The sequence below is a fragment of the Hermetia illucens genome, chromosome 2, assembly GCF_905115235.1.
Source record: "Hermetia illucens chromosome 2, iHerIll2.2.curated.20191125, whole genome shotgun sequence".
Classification (NCBI taxonomy): domain Eukaryota; kingdom Metazoa; phylum Arthropoda; class Insecta; order Diptera; family Stratiomyidae; genus Hermetia; species Hermetia illucens.
Genome location: NC_051850.1, coordinates 12532497 through 12559392, shown reverse-complemented (window position 1 = coordinate 12559392; position 26896 = coordinate 12532497). Strand labels below are relative to the sequence as shown.

At 43.9% G+C, this 26896-nt stretch overlaps 1 protein-coding gene across 1 annotated transcript; it reads left to right on the top strand.

Moving 5' to 3' along the window:
• Window positions 1–13471: 13471 nt before the first annotated feature.
• On the top strand, window positions 13472–21288 carry LOC119649234 (putative inactive carboxylesterase 4). Its single transcript, XM_038051296.1, has 6 exons — window positions 13472–13703; window positions 13991–14140; window positions 14224–14544; window positions 14650–14847; window positions 14909–15062; window positions 21173–21288. Exons 1-6 carry the CDS (start codon window positions 13488–13490, stop codon window positions 21286–21288), a joined length of 1155 nt encoding a protein of 384 aa, XP_037907224.1. The 5' UTR covers window positions 13472–13487.
• Window positions 21289–26896: the final 5608 nt, after the last annotated feature.

Genomic DNA, 26896 nt, shown 5'->3' with positions numbered 1-26896 from the left:
GCTGCCCGGCATCCTCAAATCTCAGACGAAGAAACCTTGGCAAGGTTTTCTTCAATGAAGAATCTGCACACTCTCTGCCTCTGGAGAATGTTCTAAGATTCGCTAAAGCCTGTGAACACCGTAGGCGGGAAGCCATTGAATAGGCAACTTACGGGGATAGTACAATGCGCCCAATAATGGCCTGAGTGCTCGGAGCTGCGGCTCCCCCCAGTTAACTAAACTAACTAACTAACTTGTTAAAAATGCCAGAAGTGCATGCCGTGCGTTGAAGTATAGGAAGGTACCTGTTTGATTTCCCAAATGCTCTTCGTCCGTCATTGAAAGGGCGTCGAATAGACACCCTGTTCTTTGACGACATCACATAGTTTTTGGGAAGTCGCCCAGTCAAAGAACCCTTTCATGCCCTTGAATACTTCATCCCGTCATCAGTTTTCAATATTGCGTCCCCAATTTTTGCAAGCCAAGAATGAAGAGCAGACTGACTGGACTCATTAGTGGCTTCTTGGGAATGAGGTCCTTAATCAATCTCTCCAGATATTTCATCGAGGATGTTCTTAACCTTATCTGAATAAAGTTCTTCTTCTTGGTTTGGATAGTCATCTTTCCTAGGCTTCGGAAAGGAAGACCTGACCAAGATAGAAGAAAATTGAAGATTTGCATGACCCCCGGGTCGTCAAAATGGACGAAAATGCAAAATTGCGGGATTGCGACGGGAGATACCTCGTTCGAATGGGGAGGCGGCCCAGATTCAGGAAATGCAAGAATTTCCACTCTGCGGTGCCGGCAACGGGAGATATCGAGGAAAATCGACGCTCAGAAGGCCTGGCCGAAATCGAAGAAAATTGAAAATTTCCATGACCCCCGGGTCGTAAAAATTCGCAAAAATGCAAAATCGGCGGCGAATTTCTGTGGGCGATACCTCGTTCGAAAGGGGACGCGGCCCAGATTCAGGATATGCAAGAATTTCCACTGTGCGATGCCGGCAACGCGAGATATCGAGGAAAATCGACGCTCAGAAGGCCTGGCCGAAATCGAAGAAAATTGAAAATTTCCACGACCCCCGGGTCGTAAAAATTCGCAAAAATGCAAAATCGGCGCATTTCTATGGGCGATACCTCGTTCGAACGGGGACGCGGCCCAGATTCAGGAAATGCAAGAATTTCCACTCTGGGATGCCGGGAACGCGAGATATCGAGGAAAATCGACGCTCAGAAGGCCTGGCCGAAATCGAAGAAAATTGAAAATTTCCACGACCCCCGGGTCGTAAAAATTCGCAAAAATGCAAAATCGGCGGATTTCTATGGGCGATACCTCGTTCGAACGGGGACGCGGCCCAGATTCAGGAAATGCAACAATTTCCACTGTGCGATGCCGGCAACGCGAGATATCGAGGAAAATCGACGCTCAGAAGGCCTGGCCAAAATCGAAGAAAATTGAAAATTTCCACGACCCCCGGGTCGTAAAAATTCGCAAAAATGCAAAATCGGCGGATTTCTGTGGGCGATACCTCGTTCGAACGGGGACGCGGCCCAGATTCAGGAAATGCAAGAATTTCCACTCTGGGATACCGGCAACGCGAGATATCGAGGAAAATCTACGCTCAGAAGGCCTGGCCGAAATCGAAGAAAATTGAAAATTTCCACGACCCCCGGGTCGTAAAAATTCGCAAAAATGCAAAATCGGCGGATTTCTGTGGGCGATACCTCGTTCGAAAGGGGACGCGGCCCAGATTCAGGATATGCAAGAATTTCCACTGTGCGATGCCGGCAACGCGAGATATCGAGGAAAATCGACGCTCAGAAGGCCTGGCCGAAATCGAAGAAAATTGAAAATTTCCACGACCCCCGGGTCGTAAAAATTCGCAAAAATGCAAAATCGGCGGATTTCTGTGGGCGATACCTCGTTCGAAAGGGGACGCGGCCCAGATTCAGGATATGCAACAATTTCCACTGTGCGATGCCGGCAACGCGAGATATCGAGGAAAATCGACGCTCAGAAGGCCTGGCCGAAATCGAAGAAAATTGAAAATTTCCACGACCCCCGGGTCGTAAAAATTCGCAAAAATGCAAAATCGGCGGATTTCTGTGGGCGATATCTCGTTCGAACGGGGACGCGGCCCAGATTCAGGAAATGCAAGAATTTCCACTCTGGGATGCCGGCAACGCGAGATATCGAGGAAAATCTACGCTCAGAAGGCCTGGCCGAAATCGAAGAAAATTGAAAATTTCCACGACCCCCAGGTCGTAAAAATTCGCAAAAATGCAAAATCGGCGGATTTCTGTGGGCGATACCTCGTTCGAAAGGGGACGCGGCCCAGATTCAGGATATGCAAGAATTTCCACTGTGCGATGCCGGCAACGCGAGATATCGAGGAAAATCGACGCTCAGAAGGCCTGGCCGAAATCGAAGAAAATTGAAAATTTCCACGACCCCCGGGTCGTAAAAATTCGCAAAAATGCAAAATCGGCGGATTTCTGTGGGCGATACCTCGTTCGAACGGGGACGCGGCCCAGATTCAGGAAATGCAAGAATTTTCACGCTACGATGCCGGGATCGCGAAATACCGCGGAAAATCAGCGGTCGGGAGACTTGGCGAAATCGACAAAAATTGAAAATTTGCACGACCCCCGGGTCGTAAAAATTCGCAAAAATGCAAAATCGGCGGATTTCTATGGGCGATACCTCGTTCGAACGGGGGACGCGGCCCAGATTCAGGAAATGCAAGAATTTCCACTCTGGGATGCCGGCAACGCGAGATATCGAGGAAAATCGACGCTCAGAAGGCCTGGCCAAAATCGAAGAAAATTGAAAATTTCCACGACCCCCGGGTCGTAAAAATTCGCAAAAATGCAAAATCGGCGGATTTCTGTGGGCGATACCTCGTTCGAACGGGGACGCGGCCCAGATTCAGGAAATGCAAGAATTTCCACTCTGGGATGCCGGCAACGCGAGATATCGAGGAAAATCGACGCTCAGAAGGCCTGGCCGAAATCGAAGAAAATTGAAAATTTCCACGACCCCCGGGTCGTAAAAATTCGCAAAAATGCAAAATCGGCGGATTTCTATGGGCGATACCTCGTTCGAACGGGGACGCGGCCCAGATTCAGGAAATGCAAGAATTTCCACTCTGGGATGCCGGCAACGCGAGATATCGAGGAAAATCGACGCTCAGAAGGCCTGGCCGAAATCGAAGAAAATTGAAAATTTCCACGACCCCCGGGTCGTAAAAATTCGCAAAAATGCAAAATCGGCGGATTTCTGTGGGCGATATCTCGTTCGAACGGGGACGCGGCCCAGATTCAGGAAATGCAAGAATTTCCACTCTGCGATGCCGGCAACGCGAGATATCGAGGAAAATCTACGCTCAGAAGGCCTGGCCGAAATCGAAGAAAATTGAAAATTTCCACGACCCCCGGGTCGTAAAAATTCGCAAAAATGCAAAATCGGCGGATTTCTGTGGGCGATACCTCGTTCGAAAGGGGACGCGGCCCAGATTCAGGATATGCAAGAATTTCCACTGTGCGATGCCGGCAACGCGAGATATCGAGGAAAATCGACGCTCAGAAGGCCTGGCCGAAATCGAAGAAAATTGAAAATTTCCACGACCCCCAGGTCGTAAAAATTCGCAAAAATGCAAAATCGGCGGATTTCTATGGGCGATACCTCGTTCGAACGGGGACGCGGCCCAGATTCAGGAAATGCAAGAATTTCCACTCTGCGATGCCGGGAACGCGAGATATCGAGGAAAATCGACGCTCAGAAGGCCTGGCCGAAATCGAAGAAAATTGAAAATTTCCACGACCCCTGGGTCGTAAAAATTCGCAAAAATGCAAAATCGGCGGATTTCTGTGGGCGATACCTCGTTCGAACGGGGACGCGGCCCAGATTCAGGAAATGCAAGAATTTTCACGCTACGATGCCGGGATCGCGAAATACCGCGGAAAATCAGCGGTCGGGAGACTTGGCGAAATCGACAAAAATTGAAAATTTGCACGACCCCCGGGTCGTAAAAATTGGGCAAAATGCAGAATTGTGGGATTGCGACGGGAGAGACTTCGTTCGAACGGGGAGGCAGCCCACATTCACGAAATGAAAGAATTGTCACGCTACGATGGCGGGATCGCGAAATATCGCGGAAAATCAGCGGTCGGAAGACCTGGCCGAAATCGATGAAAATTGAAAACTTGCACGACCCCCGGGTCGTAAAAATTGAAAACTTGCCCCCGGGTCGTAAAAATTGGCAAAAATGGAAAATTGTGGGATTGCGAGGGGAGATACCTCGTTCGAACGGGGAGGCGCCCCAGATTCACGAAATGCAAGAATTTTCACGCTACGGTGCTGGGATCGCAAAATATTGCAGACAATCGGCGGTCGGGAGACTTGGCTGAATTCGAGAAAAATTGAAAATTTGAACGGCCCCCGGGTCGTCAAAATTGGGAAAAATGGAAAATTGTGGGATTGCGATGGGGGATACCTCGTTCGAACGGGGAGGCGGCCCAGGTTCGATCACTTGCATATCGAGTTCATTAAACATACTCTCTGCCGAGGGATTCAGCACTTTCGCACGATTGAGGACAGATTCACTAGATGACCGGAATCGATACCGCATTCTAATCAGGGGGATTAGTCTATGTAGGACACTACTGACTATCACCACAAACCAGGTGTCTCAGTTGGAGTCCGCTCTGTCCCCTGAATTATCGAGACTTCTGGAATTCTCGAAGATGCCTACTACGTCTTCTTTCCACAATCGATGGAATGGTAGAGCACCCCGCTGCCTACTAAAAACAGCTTTTCCGTGCGTCGTCTCGAAGATGCCACTTCTTTGTGTCCGATTTCTTTCCGATTACCGCGCTTGGTGGTGTAGTTAATCCAAGTGCTCATTCCCAAGGGGCTTGACTTTCTTTCGCAGTGGTTTTCTCTGCTATCAGCTGGCAGCCTTCCTAGGTTCGCGGTACCCGGGCCGCTTGGCTCCATTTTCATACATCGGCTTGAGACTAGTAGCGTCACCATTTTCTCTTTTTTCCGCTTCTCCTGGTAAGGATGAAGGAGAGAGTTCTAACAGGGAAGATTCAGACTGTAGTATCCCTTTTAAGTGGCTGGAGCTTCTTTTGCCCACCCTTCCTCTCCCACTTCCAGCTCGGTTTAGGCAGCGGTGTCGCGGAATGGCCGCAGTAGGAGATTTAGACACCCTTAGTGTGGCAGTAAACTACTACATGACGAGGTGGTGTTCGAGAAGAAGTGATGATACCACAAGGCGTCGTGAAATGTCAGTATTATGGTAAAGTAAATTGTCTAAAATGCTAAAGGACCAAGCAAATGGGAAGACCAATTCTGCTAGCCGCGAACTACTGATACTCACTATCGAACAGATTTATTTTCCCCTATTACAATTTTTCCATTTATTTTGCTAGGAGGAGGGGATAATACTTGCCGTGAGTTCCGTACTAAGGACATGCTTATTTTTGAGTTCAAATTATGGTTGATTTGCTTCTAAAATGAATAAATTAGTTCAACTCATACCTTCACTTGAAACGCAGTCCATGTATGAAGTTAATTCCAAATCTTCAAACGTCCATATCCCTGTACTGCCATTACTGAATCCTTTGAACTCCCTCTCATTAACTCTATTGCACAAAAGTAAAGTAGACCCAATTGAACTTCATTCCACAGTCACTTAACATCAACCGATCCCGTCTAATTATTTGGAATGTGTTCAGTCAAAAGGATTCAAAAGCAGATTAAGCTAAAGACCCGGCTATGTGATGTCCTTTGTCAAAAACCACACATGCATATATAGAAAAAGCCGGTCAGACCGCAGTCCAAGTGAGAATGGCAATGCTTCCACATTCAGGAATTGAAAAACGCATTCGCTAAATGATACAGACACGCAGTCCTGGCTGGAGGACGAAAATGCCGATAGCAATGTTGGCGGTTGACTTTGGATAGTAAATTTCCCCTAGTAGAAAACTTGAGCAATTAAACTCTAATCGCAATGGACCAACAATTAATTTAGTCCATGGATGAGCAGAGATGACTTTTGGGAGGAAGCTTGTAGGTCCTGCGTATAGTGAGGGATTGAAGTAGTCTTCCAATTTGTTCGACAAAGCATAAATTCTATTTAGGGAAGTGTATCTCAGCATCTAATTGATTTTTGGGGCCCATGACTTGTCATTCATCGGATTAATTCGTATGCGTCCTTTATTGTCTCCTGTCAGAGTTGCCCTAAGGGCAGTGGAGATAGAGCCTAGCTATTCTCAATAGTTTTGGTCCTCGCTCAGATGCAGACAGATTCGGGATAATGACCTAGTGACAATAATGTCCTTATTTTAATTTTGCATCATAATCCTTTAGGAACCTACTATAGTGTATCTTCCTAATTCAACGAGCGTCCTCTCTTTCATATCCTCATACTTATCCCGACTCTCTTCGTTGGTCCAACCGACAATGTCCAATTACCATTTTATGTGTGCTTCCATCATACGAATATGCATACTCTCCATTCGTGCATTTATTTCTTTATCCCTTTGGGCTAAATTCATGCCAGCAAACGCAGAGAGCTGGGAAGCCCTCGTAGCGTAGTCATCCTGGCTCTAATTTTTTGCCTTTCTCCATTCGGAAAAAGCGCGAAATACTCACTGTTATTCCTCTATTCGCCGGTTTTTAGAAGCACACACACTTGGCTAATCGATGGTAAAAACAAAGAGCTCAACTAACATTCAGCGAACCGGAAGGATTCAATGAACCAAAAAGGATATTTGAAATATAAAGTACAGATCGAATGGGATGCCTAACATGCGGATGGTTGACGAAGCAATCCGCTGTCGGCCGGTTAGTAAAATAACCAAAGGACATTTTTCGTGTAGACGACAGTTGTGAGGATCGTCCTGGCAGCAACTCCAGCTGCGAGGTGTCCTAATTCTATTTCAATAGATTCTAATTAATATTAATGATAGGCGGATTCTATATTTGGTTGGATGGAGCACCTCCGGAAGTAAATGGAGTGGATATCGTTTTTCATTTGGAATGTTAGTTTTCCCCAAACGTTTAGCAAGGTTCAGTAAGTTTGTATGCAGTGGAATGAAGCCTGGAATTTTATAATACCGATGTGCCTATATATGTACATATTCATGCGGAAACACAGTGAACGCCGCGAGTTAATTTCGGGCTTATGTACATACAAATGAGTAATTTGTTTAGAACCTACTCAATTGCGCGGAAAATCCAAAAATGATTATCGAATGGGAAATAGAGAACGTGAGTGGAAACATTTGCGATGTTGGAAAAATAGAAACTTTATGAGGTTATTCCATTAAAATGGAAATTGATCTGGAAATAGTTTGGAGAAGGATTATTTATAGAAATGGTTAAACAAACTAAAAGGAAATGGGATCAAATTAGGCGACTCCCTTTGTGTTTCCAAAAACGGGTTCGAGAGTTGTTCTTAGTATAGGGTAGTTCGTGGAGGATGCCCAGGGTTTCCGCGGTACTTCATCTAGGATGTTGCTTTGGACGTAGGGCTGTCACTGCATGCTACGGCGTTTTGAATGTGGCGGTCTAGAAGGAGGAAGTGCAGGAGTATATTGGGATAATCTCCTGGGCAGGACCTTAAAACCCCGGTAGCACGTGCACACGATATCCAGAGAACCTTTCTCGGGCGGGGACCCTATTTTCTTGCCAAAGGTCTCTAACAGGCTTAGAAGGTCTTCTTCACCCTCAGACCTGTGTGGAGTTGCCAAATCTCCAATTAGGCGGGTCCCTTCATGCGGATAAGGACGCTCGTTGGATGCGTTCGCGGTATACATCATGCATGCATCAGGAGATGTGCGTGCACGCCTATGCGTAGGCCGGGTAGGTGGGAAGCAAACTCCAATCCGTGGATAGAAATTGGCTACAGAAAGGACATTCAGAAATCAAACCAAATTTGGAGAACGAGAAAGGAAGTTTTCTCTACGGTGCAGGGCTTCGGAAATCCAGCATCGGCGGTATTTGGGAGTGGGCAAGCTTGCCCTCGGTTGTTGATATCCAAAGACCGCAGTGCCTCAGAAGTGAGAGACTTGGCTACTTTGGCATTTAATTCTACAAAAGATCGTAGTGGAGTGAAAATTAGATTTACATCGGATCCTTTTCCTAAAAGCTCAAAACTTTAGAGGTCACCACAGATTCGTCGTGGGGCTCGGAAAGGAACATGCATAGTTCCTGGTCTGACATAACTATCGATGTTGTAATACACGAGCGTGGAAGGCAACAAACTGCAACACCGTTTGTTTCATTGCGGGAACGCATAAATGAAATCTGTGAGTTCATCAAGGCGAGGCAAAATATCCACCAAAATATCAGGACTCTGATAAGCGGCATTAAATTGTCCTATATTAGGGCGGTGGAGGAGAAAAACGTCCCAGCGTCATGTGGCAAAGTCACGCGGGAGACGCAGGCGACGCTTCCTCAACATAAGGTAAGTCAAAACGCAGGTAAACAGAATAGAGATGGAATTAGTGAACCCCTTGGTGCTCAGCATGTGGCCAAGAAGAAGAAGAAGAAGGCCTCGTCACCGGAGAAGATTGCGCCGGAAACAGTTCCGGGTAGTTCTTCGACTACGGCCCCAACTTTGACGAAAAGGGAACAGTCGTAAGCCCGAACAATGGCACAAATGGTGGCAAAGACGCGACAGGAGGAAAAAAAAAAAATCGTCCGGAAATAATCTTTATTTCCAAGAAAGGAGATATGTCTTACGCCAATATTCTTCGGAAACTCAAAGCCGATCCAGAATTGACAGACCTGGGCGGCGGTGTGAGTCGTATTAGGCGTACGCAGAAGGGAGATCTAATGTTGGAGCTAAACAAATCCTGCGAGAAGGCAGCGGATAGTTTTCGCGACCACGAGGAGGAGGTACTAGGTGAAGTAAAAGCTCGAAAGCAAGCAACAAATAGTAATCGATTGTAAAAACCTAGATGAAGTCACATCACGAGAGTATATCTGTGCTACGCTAAGGGAACAATTCAACCTTAGTGCAATAGAAGAAAGCGCGATAAAGAGAATGAAGAAGGTGGTAATATGTGAACTTTACCGGAATTACGGTAGTGCTACGTGTGTGAAAGACTCATCTGGAAACGCGGCGATATGGGCATGCGGAGTGCAAGCCATTTAAGAAACAATGGCATTCTCGAGAGTCGGTTTTATACATGCAAAAGTCAACGGCGTCCGTATCTACAGCTGTTATCTGTGCACCCGGCGATTTCAACGCGTGTGTCTTAGACTGGAAAAGTCAAGTGACGAACACCAGGGGCCAAATCTTGGTTGAAATCTTCGCGCAGCTGGACATCGTACTAGCCAATGCTGGATGCATTCTCATCTTCCGATGCAGAGGGCTAAGCTCAATCGTCGATTTGACTTACCTCGGTGTCTCGTTGGCGAGAGGGACGGTCTGGCAGGTGAACACCACACCCACAATGACCACCCGGCCACCTTTCTCAACATCAGGAGCGGGGGAGGCAACGGCCGAGTGAGCATCAGAAGCGGAAAAATCAGGATAGCTAGATGGTTCACTGAAGCTTTTGTGAAAGAAACTTTCCTGGCGGCTTTAGAAAGAGGTCATGACCCAAAGGGGACGGTGCGCGCTGGGAAAAGTGAGCCAGCTATGTCAGCGGGTAACTGAAGCATGCGATTCTACAATGTCGTGATGGAAGTTTCACCACAGTAGGAAACCAAACTACTGGTGGAACCAAGAAATCGCTCTGTTCAGAGTATCTTCGGAGAAAGAATACCGCGATCTTCGAAGTAGCCTCAATAAGGTTAGACTGGAAAGTAAGCGGAATTGCTATAAGCAGTTGGGCGTTGAGGCAAATACGAACCCGTGGGGCACTGTGTATAAAGTTGTAATGAACAAGATTCGTGGACAAAAATCACCCCAAGTGATGTGCCCGCGATTCTTGTTCAACATAACCGCAATCCTTTTTCCCCAATAGGAAGAAAGTGGACCTCAACCAACGGTACAACAGGACGTCTTCACTATCTCCAGGATGATCGAGGAGGAACTACAAGAGATTTGTGGAAAAATTGAGGATAAGCCCTGAAGTTGGTTGCTAAAACCAAGCTCGCATGGTTCGTAAGAACATTTGAATCATGCATTGCGGAAAGAGTATTTTTCGCCTAGTGACAAAAGCAGAGGTTAGCTCTGTTACCGAAACCCCAAAACCACCCGGCGCCCCCTATTTATACCGCCCTATTTGTCTTTTAGACGCTATGGGGAAGATGATGGAGAGGGTGACATATAACAAGCTGCTCCCTTCGTCGAGCTAGCGCGTGGTCTATCAGAGTGGCAGTATGCGTTTTGCAGAGTGCGGTCCACTCTCGATGCAGTAGCGACGGTACTGGACCGGCCTCGGAAGGCCGCTGGTAAGTGTTATGCGGTGGTGATGCTGGATGTCAGGAATGTATTTAACTCAGCTAACTGGGGTTTTAGATTAAGGGTATGCTTACTAAAGTGGGTGCCTCTTAGCGCGAATAACTGAGAGTTACCTCTCGGAGAGACTTCTTTGGTACGAGGCGGATGACGAGCCGAAGGAATACTTTGTGAGAGCAGATATCCCCCAAGGTTCTGTACCGGGGACCCTGCTGTGGAACATAATGTATGACGGAGTGGCTGGTCTTCGCGTGCCAGAGGAGGTCACATTGATTAGTTTCACAGACAACCTATCAGTGGTAGTAGTTGCGAAACACTCTCAGGACGTGGAATTGTATAAAAGTGAAACCATTCATGCCATCAAAGCATGACTCCTAATGGTGAGACTGGATTTGGCAGAAGATAAGATGGAGGCGGTCCTTATCACCAATCGGAGCAAAAAAAACACTGTCAAAATTCGGGGGGTCGTTTCAAAATCGATCAGTAGATAATAATAATAATAATGGTTGGCGCAACAATCCATATTGGATCAGGGCCTTGAAGTGTGTTAGAGCACTTCATTCAAGACGGTAACGGTACACTACAGTACACTGTAGAAGGCAATATCAGCATTGCGCCCTTCCGAGAGTCCTCAGTTGACTCAGGTAATCATTCACAGCTGAGTCGACAGGTGTCCGACATTTAGTCACGATAACATTTCCCTCTGTCGCCAGTGTGATTTGAACCGCGACCTTCCGCTACGCAAGCCCAGCGCTTTAACCACTTGAACCATCCGGACATCAGATGGATTGCTAAGAGCTAATTGCGCAACATAGATAAAAATCGAAGAACATGTCCAAACAAAATGGCTGTTAAAAATGAACTGAAGATTTAAAATGGCCGAACTTTTCAGCATAAGTAGGGGACATGTGTACCAACATAACGCTACCTCGTATTGCAATTTCAGAAGTCAGATTGACGTTGAGGTCGTTAGATCCAACCAGGTGAACAAACTTGATAAATCGAATATGTTGGGTTTGCGTAATAAGATCTGTATACTTTGAGTTGTGGGTAATACGGGGGCATGGACCAATGAAGTAACAAATGGGCTCGCAAAGAAGGGAGCAGGAACACCGCCCTATGGATCAGTACCCTTCTGTGAAATTGAAAAGGGTTCCACGGTTAACACGCTGAGGAAGGAGGAATAAGAGTTGAGGGAATTATACTGGCGAGCTTACTAGAAGTGGAAAAATCTAGGATGTTTACGCTTATGGGATTGTTCAAAGTTAATCGAAAAGAACTTGAGGATCATCATACCCACATATCTATTTATTTATTTAATTAAGACAATATACAGAATTGCAAATTCCTTGTTACATATTGTCTTCAGAGGGAGGAGCAAGTAAATGACCTATCTTACGCTTAAAGCTAAGGAAGGAGACAGAGTCAAAGGACCCAAGTTGCAGGGCGTTGTTGAACCGGCATAACCTCGGGATCGGGGTAATAGATTGCGAGCTTCGCGAAGGGCACTTCAAAAAATCTATCACACCAGATCTGCTGATTTTGTGCATAACAAGAAAACATAATAATAATATGGAACACCAAAATTGTATAATAGTTGGGCGAACATTTAACTAGACTGCTTGATAACCGATGTCAAATGTGCGAAGTAGGTCCGGAGTGTTATTTACGCATAATATTGTATAATTAACGACTGGCTGACCACGTGCTTTGGTCACCTCATTGTCTAAGAGCAGCATGGTTTCGTGAAACATAGATCTACTACTTCAAACATTCTGGTCTTCACCAACTTCGTTCCTCAGAGCTTCAATTTATGACAGGAGCCACATGCCGTTTATACTAATTTATCCAAAGCTTTTGATACCGTTGACCATAATATTCACCTCTCCAAACTCTCTCTTCTCAACTGTTTTTTTTATCAACGACCTCGCCTCCATCCTCACCTGTCCGTGTTTGTTTTACGCAGTTGGCCTTAAATTATTTGCCTCTGTTTCGCCTCCACTGGACTGTGTTCTCTTGCAGTCAAACCATAATACTCTGGTCCGTTGGTGTTCGGCCAAGAAACTAACACTGAATGTCAGAAAATGCTACTGGATGTGCTATTCGCCTAATCCCCTCCCCCTCCTCCCCTCCAACATCCTTTCTCTACTCTCTTAATGGTCAACCCCTTTTACTACTGACCTCCTTTCAAGACATGAGTGACTGGGGTTCAATGAAAATCTTGGTTGTCATCATCAATCGAGCTTCCAAAATGTCTGGTTTTATCCTACGTTCCTCCTCCGACTTTACCTCAATTCAGCCCTCTTTAAAAATCTCCAAGTCACTTGCCAGAAACATCCTTGAATATTGCTGTGTGGTCTAGTCCCGCTTCTGCATCTGTGACTGTCGTGCTTTTGAAGTTGTACAAGGAAAATTCATCCGCATCTGTCGCAGCTCTGCACCCTCAATCTCCTTTTCGTGCAGCAACGCCGTATCTTCCTTGATATATGTACCCTTTTTAAACTCTGTAATTGCCTGATGGACTGTTCTACTAATTCTGGTATTATTTTCTCCACCGCCTGTCACAGTGCGTAGTGCGGACATTTTTGAAGAACCCTTCGCGGAGCTGGACATCTACTTTCACTCCCCGATCCCGAGGCTATGCCGGTCCTACAACGCCCGATCGAGTGTTGAGAATTAGGTGGGTGAGTGAACTATCAAAGGATCCCTACTCTGGGTTGTGCATTATTTTGCTTTGCTGCATCATGAGTAATGGAGCTTCGAGTAGTGGCAACTGACTTTATTTGACTACTGACCCTTGATACCCAAGAGTTAAATTTTATAATTATTGTACGCGTATATGGTCGAATACTCTGTAAGTCAATGTTTCCAGATGTTGTAAACAATTCTCTCCTCTCATTCTTTTCAATGCTCGTTATTTCGTTTTAAAAAACATTTCTTCAGCAGCAAATAACAAGTTGGATTCATCAAAGACAAGAAGCTCTTGTACGAATCTTATCGCACCAGTTTCTTATCATCTTCTAAAGAGCTTAGTTGATCTTTGCATTAAATTAAATAAATAAATAAATAAATTCTTTGAATCCAGATGAAGTGTAATTTATTGTTATCAATCTTTTTTATTGCGAAAGTATTCAGCCATAAGAACCATGTTGTGCACGAGAAGAAAACATTTGTTCACCCTCTTGGCAGTTTGGGGAGCGCCAAATGTTTAATTGAAGAAAGTGCATGGACACAAATGGAGTTTTATAGTTTTAGGGATATAAGATATGCGGAACCACCTACTCGATATTATAGATTTAGGGTAAGTGTGAAGATGCACAAGTTTATATACTCCCAGATTTGCATAGCTCCACCAACGGGAATATTGACCAGGTTTGGCAGATGATGGTTCGTGTAGAACACTTTTTTCTGGTCAATGGGCACCTACTTCCTTCCTCTTGGGTTGACAGCTTTCTGGCCGCATACTCTTTGACTATAGTCGTTAGGTACTTGGGTTTTACAATTAATCTGTTTTATTGTGTTTTTTATTAAAGACGTTCCTTTTATTATATCCAATCTTAATGGTTGCACACAAAATTATTCACACAGCCAACTCCCATTATTACCAAATTCGATGCTGAACCATATGACGCAACAGAATATCGAAAATCATGTGTGAATACCTCCTTTGGGACTACACAAAACACCATAGATGAAACCATATTAGATTGTTTATATTTGGCAGTTCATACTCCAAAAGTAAGTGAACAATTTTGATAATCCACGAAGAATCCTTACCGAATAGTTCTAAATGCGATTATTATTATCAAATTCCATTTCAGCTCCAAGGAAATCTACCTGTAATGGTCTACATTACGGGATTTGATTTACTTCATGGATCTAACGAGGAAGCCGACCCAGGTTTCTTTATGGAACGTGACATAGTGCTTGTGTCAATTCAATATCGTGTAGGAGTTTTTGGGTTCCTTAACGCTAATACACCTAGTATTCCAGGAAATGGTGCGATACACGATATATTGACAGTTCTGAGGTGGATTAGAAAGTATATTTCGTTGTTTGGTGGGAATCCTAATTCGGTAACCTTATTTGGGCAATATAAAGTTGCTGGGATTATCCAATTGCTCACCATGATTCCAGAAGCGGTAATGTACCACTCTCCATTAGAATTTATCCTTTTAGAAATGTTAAAAATAATATTTAATTGGCATAGGTAAGAAACATTATCATTTTTTATCAATTCAAAACAGGATGGCTTATTCCATAAAATCATATGTCAATCAGGATCGGTATTCACTGAGAATATCTTCAGTTTTTCAACGGCAGCAATCTCGACGCAAATTGGTATAATGCTTGGTTGTCCGAATATCCTTAATGCAAAGAAACTTTCAGATTGCATTTTAGGAGCCAGCATTGCTGATTTAAACTTCCTGTTTTGGGAGTATTTGGTAATTGTTTAATAAGAAATATAGTTACAAATGCAAAATAAGGAACAATGAAGGATTCCAGAAAAATCACAATGGGAACGTTGGATTGTTAACAGTAGGTGGAATCGGAGGAATTATTCCTTACATGCCATATGAATCAAAAAGACGAGGTCGTATTCGATCACATCCGATGATTATTGGAATTGTTGAGAATCCTGCTACTTATATATTGGATGGTAAGTCTTATATTTCAATAATTTATCGAAAATTCACTGTAGATTTAACCAAAATATGGAAGGTTTGTAGTGTTGAACTTTTCGCGAGGTAGTTCCTCCCTTTCCCCGCATTGCAAGCACTGAGGAAGGGAGCAACTGGCTCCCGAAATATCGATATCTATAAATAAAAACAATAGTGTTGTACCTAATGAAAAGGCAATTTTTCCGTTTCATCAAAATATGGAATTTTTTTCTAATCCAAAATCCAAACATTTATTGTTGCCACTCGGGAGATATGAGTCTATAAATTTAAAATGTTTGATCCCTACAACCAAACATTGGTTCACAACAATCGCTAAAATGACGCTGCCAGATATGCCAGATACCTTCGAAGTTCCCTCCGATAGAATGGCTTGAGGATGCCAAGGCAAGGAGGGAACTTCGAAGGTCGTACCTTACCATATATTTAGGGTGGTCGCCTGACCATCGCCTATTTCATTTTGTCATTACAAATGACGCCCAACATGGGGTCCAATATTTAGTAGGTTCCGATTACCTGAATCAATATAAGATAGTCTATTCCGGCTCACAGCTTCGTTTGCCTCAATCCCTCTTCCCACCTTGTAGAGTACAGTTTCCTATTCTATCCTTAATAGTATACCTCAAGAGCTAGTCGTTTCTGGTTTTTGGCATTGGCAATTAGCATCTCGTAGGTGATTGCCTTCTAGAAGTCTCTGGATCTACGGGCCTTTGCTATATGTTGATTCTATAAGAAATAAAATTAAGCTCTCTTTCCTCTTCGTTGGGGTGAAGTGACGGGTGAGATAAATCTTTGATGCAACACAGAAGTAGCCGGCTAAATACTGTACCGTTTCATCCTCAATAATTCATAGCCACTTTGTTTTGGTATTCAAAACGAGGAAGATTGAATTCTCACGATTCATTTTTGCTTGAGTTTGATTAAATGATACTCTGTTCATCGATATTTTACAGGGGATCTTCATGGTCAAATTCGCCCCCTTTTGCAGTTTTTGGGGTAGGTCTCCCCTCCTGGACCTCTCCGGTCACTTATGATAGCCTCTTGGATCATCGCCCAACTCATATCTCATTACACATATAATAGTTCGCTTGAAGAAAATCGAAAACACTTAGGCCCGAGTTCGTATTGATTTTTGACAAACACAAGCCTCATATAGTGCTTCTGTGCGATACCAGGTTGTATTATAAGCACAAATCTAGCTTTCCCAACTTCAACTTTTCCCTTACTGGCCACCCAGTATCCAATTTTCGCTCCACAGGTGATCTAGCCATATTTATCGCCGAGCAAATCCTGTCTTACAATATTTGCCTCTCGCTAACAGTTTCAAATCACCCGAAGTCACCCTCATTTCATTTGAAGCTCAATTATCTTCGACATTCGCAACCGCCACTTACTGTCCCAACCAATCCTTCAATACCCACGGTAAAGTCTATTACCTAATAATGGGTGGAGATCTCAACGCCAACACGGTCAAATCAGAATGGAGAAAAGTTCCACCAGCTTTTAGTAAACGTTCCCGCAGCCTTCAAATTGTCCCACTTTAGCTCAGCTCTCTTCTCCTCCAATAAAGGATATTAGCATTCTTATATAAATTACTTCATCACCAGCGGTAACATTGCTGTTTTTCGCCATACTAATCCTTATCATTTCATACATGAAATACTAAACTGTCAACGAGTTTTAAGTCTGCATACCGACTAGTCCAACATCGAGCTGAACCCAGATACGTTCAGGAGAATTGGAACATCTTTTCGAATCTTGGCAAACTACGATTTTACCTCAAATCATCTGCTCGTCCGAAAAGACGATCATTCTAGAAAACCGCTATTTTACTTTGCTTATTCACGACCAAAGCTTTTAAACCGAGGCTGGTGAAATAATTCTCCCTCCCCTCAATTCGCTCCCATCCTTCTATCTCTTATCTCTTCCAACCCACACAAATTTTCTTCACCTATCCTCCAAAATACTTGTATAAATATTCCGCTCATCCATTTCGTTATACCGAACATTGCTACTGCATCAAATGCCATGTCTAAAAACAGGAAAGCGGTAGTTTCTGACAAAATTCCATCCAAAACTCTGATTACAAGTCTATCTTCGTCCGCCAAGATCTTCGATCGGCCTTAACAGCCAACAGGCATTCCCTAAGGTTCAGCCATTTTAGCTACCCAATTATCCTTGTTCATCATCAACCCCTAACCCCACTCTCATTAAAGTCCTACAATATGCGGATGACTTGAGCCTTTACTTTCCCCCCAAAAGCATTCCCCTTGTCAAGCTCCTCTGAATTTCCATAAATGTGAAACAATTCTGCCCTACGGCAACGCGAAGATGACGGCGAAAACCAGGATGGTCCTTTCCCTGAAAATTCAGTTTAGTTTCGTTTCGACTCTGATAGAAGTTGACTACCTAGAGGCGACAATGAACTTCCGTCTTTCCTACGTGTCAACCCCTTTAACATACTAGAAAATTAATCCGTTCAGTTGGAAGCAGTTGATTATACCAAATTGGAACGTTCCGTCCGAGAGAACGGCAAACTCTCCGCCAGTGCTCTAATATTTACAACCATTCCAGAGATATTTAAAACCATATCATGTATGGTTCCTGCCAACCTCCTCATATTGACGCTGTTCTTGCCTGCCATGCCGATAACTTCTTAACCCAGTGCCATACATACCCCACCCTCTTATCATGTCGAAGACAACCCTTTTCGTATTCATTTGTTTCCCCAACTTCTTTACAATTTCAAAACCGCCTCTTCGATCTCTAAGAAAGAGTAGTCTCCTATACCTCAAAATGCTCCCAGTCTCCATTTTCCAACCCTAACCCTGTTTTATCCCTGACTTTGTATATCCCATCCTGTGGGGTGTCCCTAATTCTATTTTCATCCGTCTCTTTTATTATAGGTTTTTAGCAAACACTTCCTCATCTGGGAGAGATATAAGGAAAGAAGGAAGAGCGAATCGATTGCATGACAATATACGTTTGAATTGATTCGCTGTTGATCTTATATATATAGTTGGAATTTACCCCTTGTTAGATATAGCGCGCCAACCATGCCTACTCACCATTGTTCGCCGTTATCTGAAATACGCTTCAGCTCTCTACTACGATTTCCTGAGGTCCTTGGATGGATTTCTTTGCATGGCATAGACCGCAATGCAATTGTCGCCCGTCCTTAATGCGCAACTAATCTACTGCTACTTCTGCCTTCTGATCACAATGGACCAACCAAGTTCTTCGTTTGTAATAGTATCAGGCGTACTTCGATGATGCGACGCAGACAAGTGCTGACGAAAACTTTGAGCATTTAAGTAACAGTTCACTTTTTTCTTCTGCTACTGCCATGTAGCTTCTGCGCTGCTAAATACTAGCACACAACAGTCTTAACTTGATCTTGGGGTTGAGATAACAGCAGTTCTAAATTTTAGACAAGGCAGCGAAAGCGGATCTAGCATTGCCAATGGGTCGGTCATCATAGAGTTCGGTGTCACCGTCGGCAGAAACCACGATTCCAAGATATACAAATTGATCAACGCCTTCGATGCTCTGCCTATTAAGGCAGTTAAGAAGAGTGCGATGATCCGTCGGACGGAGAACCTTAGTTTTGTTTGTGTTTATCTTCAGTCCAACTGTACTTGCCTCTCTCTTCAAATGCAGAGTTATTTGGTCAAGGTCCATGACCCGATGGTAGAGCAAACAAATGTCATCAGCGCAGTCAAGGTGTTTGAGGTTGGATGTCATCGCCCATTAAATTGCTCCATGTTCTCCGAACAAGGCAGCATGAAGCGCGTCATCGATTAAACGAAGTAATAAAACCGAAGGTAAGATGCAACCCTTGCGTATTCCACATCGGACTTCAAAGTTCCCCGAAATACTACCCCTGCAGTGTATTGAAGGCTTTTTTCAAAATCGATGAAGAGCAAGTCAAACGAAGATTCACGCACTATTCCAAAATAACGGGATAGGGTGTTGATATGGTCAAATCAGGAGGATCCGGAGAGGAAACCAGTTTTCTTTCTATCGATGAAGCTTCAAGATGTTCTTTAATGCGTTCCATGATTTTTTAACTATTATCTTTGTAACGGCAGGGAACACTCAGATGTCCCGCCAATTGTCATATTCAAACATATTCCATGCAATCTTAACGATCAGGTTTCCGTACATGTGAAAGTAGCAGTAACTGCAGGTGAAGCGATAAATAACTCTACGGGGAGAAGGTCAACCCCAGCGGCGCTTAACTACGTTTGAGCACATTGATGCCGAACTGATTTCTCTTCTGATTGGAGGAACAGAGAAGAAACTTCACCGGATGTGATACGATTAATGTTAATTGGTGAAGTGTTGCTCATCATCGTGGATGATCGGCCGTTAACGTCTTTCACAGGATCATCGAACGGTTGGCGACATACAAGTTCTTTCGTGATGCCAAATCTATTCCTGAAATTATTGCCCTATGCGGCATTTTCTGCTTCCCCAACCAGTGCAATAGCAAATTCCCTTCTTTGGCACACTACGCTGAACTTCACTATCAGAGTTCGAGCACGTCACTCCCGTCGTCACTTGCAGCGGTCAAAAGAGCCTTCAATTCCTTAAGTTCATTTTTCCGCTTCCACGATTCCGCAGCATGCAGTCAGCCAGATCTTATGACCGCCCTTCGGCATGTGGTTAACAACCTGCGCAGAAGCCGAAAAAAGGTATTTTTGATGACAGACAAATGCTCATCAATTGCCTCTCTTGTTACGTAAATCTAGGAGACAACTCCTGAATCTACTGCTGATCTCGATGTGGTAAATTTGGTCAAGTTGATCGTACGGTGTCGGCTAATGGAAACCCAGTTGAACTTTATGACAGACTCTGTGCTCGAACAATGTGCTACCAATGATGGGACGATGGAAGTTGCAGAAATCTACAAACCTCTCACCATTATCATTACGATCGCCAAGACCATGCTTTCCCTATCACATTCCCGAACAAGGAGTTGAGGAGAGGAAATTGGAGAGTGTTGTATAAGCCCTCTATGTCAGATCACAAAATGATCAGATTCGACGTTGACGGCAACTCTGCATTGAAAAGGGAAATAAGGAATCCCAGGAGAACGAATGAGCGAAGTGGAACTAGAAACAGTGTTGGAAGACCTCAAGAAAGTCTTCATTGATGCATATACGGCCAGCTGTTCGGCTAAGACAATTAAGCCATAAAGGGATGTACCCTGGTGGAAAAGGACCTGGCCAAAATGAGAACAAGGATACGAGAATTCTTCAACTGGGCAAAACAAACTGGGGACTGGTCGAGGTATAAAAATGCACTGTCTGCGCATAGCGATCAGGGAAGCAAAACGGAATAGTTTCTGGAAATTCTGTGAAGGGTTCGATCAAATCACAGAAGCAACCAGGCAATACAAAGCTAGTGTAGACAGTGCAATATCTTCTGTCTGAAGAAGGAAGATGGGACATTTACAGGGAATGATGAGGACAGAGCACATTTGCTTTGCAGAACTCATTCCTCGGGGTCCTACCCCACGGCGGAAAGCGACAAGATTCTGCCTGATACCCCAGCAAGGGAGTAGACGGCATCCTCCTAGTAGATTAGATTTTTGTCTGTTATTTGTAGGCTAGCCTAAAATTGATAGACACGGGGTGACTTCCTCCAAACTACAATTTTTAGTTTTCAATGTAAATATATATTTCGGGAACAATTTACCCCCTTCATCAGTACAAATGATGAAGTAGCTTTGTATTGATGAAGGGGGTAAATTGCTCCCAAAATATATATTTACATTGAAATTTAAAAATTGTAGTTTGGATAAAGCTTCCCCCTGCAGGAAACACAATAGCGTTGCCTCGTGAATTATATAAGAAAAGTGTATACCAAATTTCAAAAGGGTCGGTGCAATAGATTTTAAACTACAGCCATCAGCAATTTTGAAACCGTGAAGTGTGGGAAAATCGCTCTAAAGTTTACCAGATTGGGCGGAGCGGGTTGTATTCAATACTAATTTAAAATATTTGTTGCTGAAATATTCTAGTATTAAATATAAATTGATAATTTTAAATTAATGTTAAATTATACAACATATTTTTATTTTTAGCTTTTTTTCCTGGTCAGCTATCAATTTTCTCCAGAAATCATTTGTACCCTATCGGTGGCTTCGATCTTCAAGGGGAAGAATACAAGCACTCCCTGCTGGATCGAATTTCGGTATAGATTTTTCCTAAATATATTAAATTTTACTTTATTCCATCTTAATTCTTACTAACATTTCTCCCAAACAGTTCGAAGACAAAAAGATGCGAAAGAATCTTAAATCCGGCATTGATCTAAGTAGCCCCAGCAAACGATATGTTTACATTTTCAGATATCGTAGTACGAAGCATTATCTTGATAGGAAATCAGGGAATCCTCTTAGGGATGTAACACTTCTGGATGATAATATGTTCCTGTTTTCGAAAGGACCATTAACGTCGAAGGATGATTTACAGGTTGCAAAGCAAATGGTTGATTTTTGGACCAATTTTGCTACAGATGGAGTACCTAAAAGTGAAAGTTTGGGTGAATGGCCTACGTATGAAGATGGAGATACAAAATTTCTGGTCATCGATAAAAATATGAGAATTGAGAATGATTTTCAGCTATATATCGAACCATCATTGGATGAAACTTGACAGTGTTTAGTTGAAGATATTTTCTTGCAATTTTCCATATCTTGAGCCTAATTTTTTCTATTTAAATTAATAATTAATCGAGGAAAATATAATAAATGTTGTAAAATTGCAATTTAGATACACATTAGCGATGTAATTTCATTAATATTCATGAAGTATAAATAAACAACGCTTTGTCCAATTTTCGTACTTTTACTCATATTCGAGTACGTATAACTGATCCGAACTTAGATATTTTCTCCTAATTATTATGACATAGTTTACATTTGCTTGGGTGAAAAACCTTCCTATACACATCTATCTTTTATTTACATACATATAACGGTAGTTTTTTTCACATACTTAATGGAAATAGACTGACGAACCTGAGTGACACGTACATGATAATTGGTAGTAATGCAAGTATTCCCACATGATGACTGGTAAGATGGTTTTGCAGTGGTACTGAAGGTATAATCACAAAAGTGATTACTGTGTAAATGGAAGTACTAGGTGCCGTTTGTATGGTAAAATTCTGATTGTTAAACACATGACAATATGTAAAAAGGGTAGCGAAATTCGAGTTTATAATAGGGGAAAAATAAGATACATATTCTCCTAGGAGATTGGAGATATCATATCATTTTCACTAATAGTGCTAATAGTTAGTTAGTTAGAACTTAAGTTGAGAACCATGAATGAATATGAATAATGGTTAACATAGTAATACCAGTACTAATATATTAGTCTGTACCTGTAAGGAAGCCTGGGAGAACTAACAGGTCTGTCAGCTCGAAAAGTACAGGGAGCAACCACACTAGGCGCGGAAGTTTTACCAATAACAAGTTAGCGGGATGAAGTCATATACATCTCGCTCATCCTGTCGGGACAAAGAGGGAAATCTAATTTCCGACCGTATGGGCATATTGGAGCGATGGGTTGAGTATTCCGATCAATTGATCAACACTAAGGATATCGGCTAGTTGGAGGTCTCATCAGCTGAGGCATGGAAGAAAGAAGCCGTGAAATTCCTCGGCTTAGAAATCATAAGTTGCCAGGAGCCGATGGAATTACATTCGAATTGGTTCAATATGGAGGCGGCCAACTACACTAAGCGGTTCATCAACTTATGACCATCAAAGATCTCACCTAGTGCAGCAATTACAGGGGGATCACATTGCAGAGTACGACGGCGCGATGGTTGAATGGGTAGAACGTCAGCCTTTCAATCTAGTCGCTCTGGGTTCGAAGCCCAGTCGTCATGGATGTCTGCGTTCGTCTTGTGTTTGTTTCGCTGCTGTGAACTTAACACTTGCACAGCGTTAAGTGTGATGATAGTGAAACTGAAGCAAAATCTGACTGTGTTAATTCCTTATACTCCACTAAGGAACAGGAAACACTAACTAACCATGTATAAGACATTCTCCGTTATCTTGCTAAATCAGAGAGCCCCAAACTCCCAGAACACAATTGGCCCATACGGCAAATCAGCAACATATCAAATTTTTCTGTGCGACAAGCGATGGAAAAACTGTTGGAAAATGACTATCAGTTGGCTTCAGGGTCGCCTATGATAGCATAGCCAGGGTGAAACTGTACACCGCCATGACAGAATTCGGTATCCCGGGGAAACTGATAGAGATTGACCCTAATCAATGTGCCAGACCATATAAAAGCAGCGGGATTCCTTTCGAGATAATTCGACATCAACAACGGTCTAAGACAAGAGGACCCTCTATCGGGCACCCTTTTTAACCTGGCCCTGGGAAAAGTGATACGTGATACTGAGGTAAATGCACCTCTTTAAGTCCACCCAACTACTGGCCTTTGCTGATGATATCGAACTCATGGGAAGAATGACCCGTGAAGTACAAACTGCCTTCATCCATATGGAGCAGGCGGCAATAGGCACGAGATCTTGGGCTGCACATTAATGAAGGCATAAACCAACCAACGAATAACATCAGAAGAATAAAAATAGGAGACTACAATTTTGACACCTATCTAGGGTTGAAAATCATAACCGTAATCAGCTACGACGATGAAATACGTGCATGGTTTGGTTTGGTCCATTTCAGGTTACAAAAACTGTTCCGCTCGAAACGTCTCACTATAGGCTCAAAGCTTTTACTTTTCAAGACAACGATCTTGCTAGTTCTTGGCCAAAAAATTTGCAAACTCTTAGCCGCGTTCGAAAGAAGAATCGCACAAGAGGTGGACGATTCCGTAGCCTATAGTCTATATATAGATTTCACAAGTCGATGTGCTCGTGGTTTGTGCCTACGATATGCCGCCACATCACTCCGTCCCTAACTGAAAACGCGGGGGTTGAGTTGACCAACCCAACCACGTGATCCAGCCAATGTGGTTACTTGGCACTTTCTTGAAGCGGAAGTTTAGATTCTTGACAAGGAACGCCTCGAACATCCAGTTTCAAAGAGCGCTCACCTCGCTCCAGGACTCTAAGGGCCCCCGTATGGTAATTGCGGCGGCCTCCGAGGAGCGTCCACCCAAATGAGGATCTGTGAGCGCGTTTCGAGGTTCCTGGGCGTTTCGACCTACGTTGTCGTGTGTCGGAACAGTGGGTTCGGCCGCAGGTTCGGAAACGCAGCAGGCCGGAGTCGCTTAACCCTACTCTGATGTCCACTTCAGGATCGGCGGGGAGGCACAGATTCTCTCCGTACATCATCTCCGTGGAGTTGGCTCCGAATTCCTCTCCTTGAACTGTGCGAACGCTGAGGAGCACAGCGCCCACAACGGATCATCGCGAGCCATTAAGGCGACCTGTAGTGTCCGGTACCAATGTTCCAGCATCCCATTGGACTGTAGATGGTATGCAGTAGTCCTGCGCCGTTTGAAGCCAAGGAGCTTGCCTAATTCTAAGAAAAGAGTAGACTCAAACTGTATTTCCTGGTTCGTGATGATTACGGCTGGTACACCCCAAGGGCGGAATGCACTCTCGACAGAGAGCTTCGCCACATGATTGTGCCGTAATCTGAGACAGAGGTATTGCTTTAAGCCTCCGCGTAAACCTGTCGATGATTGCGAGGCAATAGTTGAATCCGTGTGAATCTCGCAAAGGACCGATGAGGTTGAGATGCATGGTGTGAAAACGTTTGGTTGTCCGAGGGAATACACCTACTTCCTTTCGCACGTGCTTGTTGCACTTCTTGCACGCGATGCACTGTCTGACCCAAGAGTTTACGTCCTTGTTTATGGATGGCCAGAAATATTTTTCAGTGACTAACCGGTTCGTCGTCCTGATGCCTGGGTGCGCAAGATCATGAGTCGCGCGGAATACTTCCCTGTGAAAATCGGCCGAAATGAGTGACCTGGATCCCTTATTTGAAGTCTTGCAGATTAAGTAAGAGTTTGAGCCGAAAATAGGAAACTCCTTGAATTTATATTTAGAGTTTGCCTTCAAGCTCTGAAGCTCCGCGTTACGGATAACCTTAATGTATTTAATTGCATGTATCGATATTTCGCGAGCCAGATGTTACCTCTTAGCCGAGTTCGAGAGAAGAATCCTCCGAAAAATTGTTGGTTCCCTGCGTGAGAATGTACGATTCCGTAGCCTACATAGCGAAAAAAACTATGATCGTACCAAATCCGGCTCAACAGGTTGCGGTGGGCGGGTCACTAAATCCGTATGGATGAGGATGATCCAACCTGGAAAGCCTAGAAGGGCAATATCTATGGTAGAAAAAGAAGACGAGGCAGACCCTGCCTGAGATGGAGCGATGGCGTAGGTCAGGACGCCAGGCAGCTTTTAGGGATATGGAATTGGTAGACCTCGGCGCAAAACCTGTCTGGAGTTCCAAGAAAGACCAGGAAATTTGTTGAAGTATATCCCGAGTAGTAACGGTTAATCTGCACCGTCTTCCGAAGAGCTGGTTTCGATAAAGACAGGGGCACTTCCCGTTAATATGAATGAGCAAAGCTAGATTATTTTACTGGGACTCTTTTTCCTTGAATGCCCAATCTCCGGAAGGGATATTCTGTTGGCATTGACATTGAATGGGCACAGTTTCATTAATATTAGCTGAATCCTCGAGGTTGGTCACCGTAAATGTAAATCAGTTTCAACTACATATCATTCTAGGTGTCACTGATCATGAATACACACTCGTCAGAAAATTTTACGCGAATAGGTTTTTGCAGACTATTTTGAAGATGATCTTCCAGGAGATTAGTCTTTTGGACGTGCGATCTAGCAATTGGGTTACTACTCCGAGTGTCGCAGCGGTATGTTACTCCAGTCTCCTCATTTTAGTATTTCGTCGACGTATTTTTCATCCAACAAACCTATTTCCAGTTGGCTCTCAACCAGCGCATTAAAAGGCCTTGAGACGCATCGGGGCGTCATTGGTTTGTCATCATTTTCCCTGCAAGTTTCGCATCTCTTTCTTCTGATGCCGTATTTCGATTGGTTGCAATTATTCGATGATTGTGATTTTAGTATGCGTTTGGCCTCGGCGGAATCCTTTCGTTCGGCAGCGATCCATGCCTCTACGCTCTTCGCAATCTGGCGAAGAATTTGAATGGGATTTTCGTAATGATTCGCAGGACCCCGTTCAAAACCTAGAGATTTTTGGTTTTTGGAACTTGGGCTTTACGGCTACCGACCAACGTGGTCAGTCTAGCCTTCTGCCAAGCGGCAATTAAGGCCTTGTATCTATCGCTGATGTAGTCCAGGGCGAGAAAGTGTGAAAGCATGCTGACCAGTCTGGGCGGCAGGCTCAAGGTCACCATCACTTGGGTTCGTGATCATAGGAACATAGAGGGAAATGAGCAAGTTGGCAGATTGGCCAGGCGGAGCTTTGTTCTTTGCAATCCTTTAGTGGGTGCGGTCGGTATCCTGCTGGTGATTGTTAAGGATGGAATCTACTCGCATTACTTAGCAGCCGCGAACCTCAGATTGCGAAGGTTCATCACTTGTGCCAAGCCAAGAAGGATTTGGTCCTCCTATAAAAAAAGCTCTTGTGTCAGACGCGTGCAAATGCATACAAGATTACAGCATTGGTCTATGGGGCATCAAGCTGCGAGAATCTGTATAACCTAAAATTCGCATTGCCGCAGTTGCAGAGAAGATCGAGAAACCCTCCGCACTTCCTTTGCGATTGCTTAGATCAACCTAGAGCTAGGCAATGGACACTAGGTAAACTATTCGT

What these genes read in the sequence shown, in the direction of transcription:
- LOC119649234 (XM_038051296.1), top strand. Translation starts at nt 13,488, where the DNA reads ATGAAGTGTAATTTATTGTTATCAATCTTTTTTATTGCGAAAGTATTC. An exon ending in TGGCAGTTCATACTCCAAAA is followed by an intron (nt 14,141 to 14,223) that starts GTAAGTGAACAA and finishes ATTCCATTTCAG; the next exon opens with CTCCAAGGAAATCTACCTGT. An exon ending in TCCTGTTTTGGGAGTATTTG is followed by an intron (nt 14,848 to 14,908) that starts GTAATTGTTTAA and finishes GAAGGATTCCAG; the next exon opens with AAAAATCACAATGGGAACGT.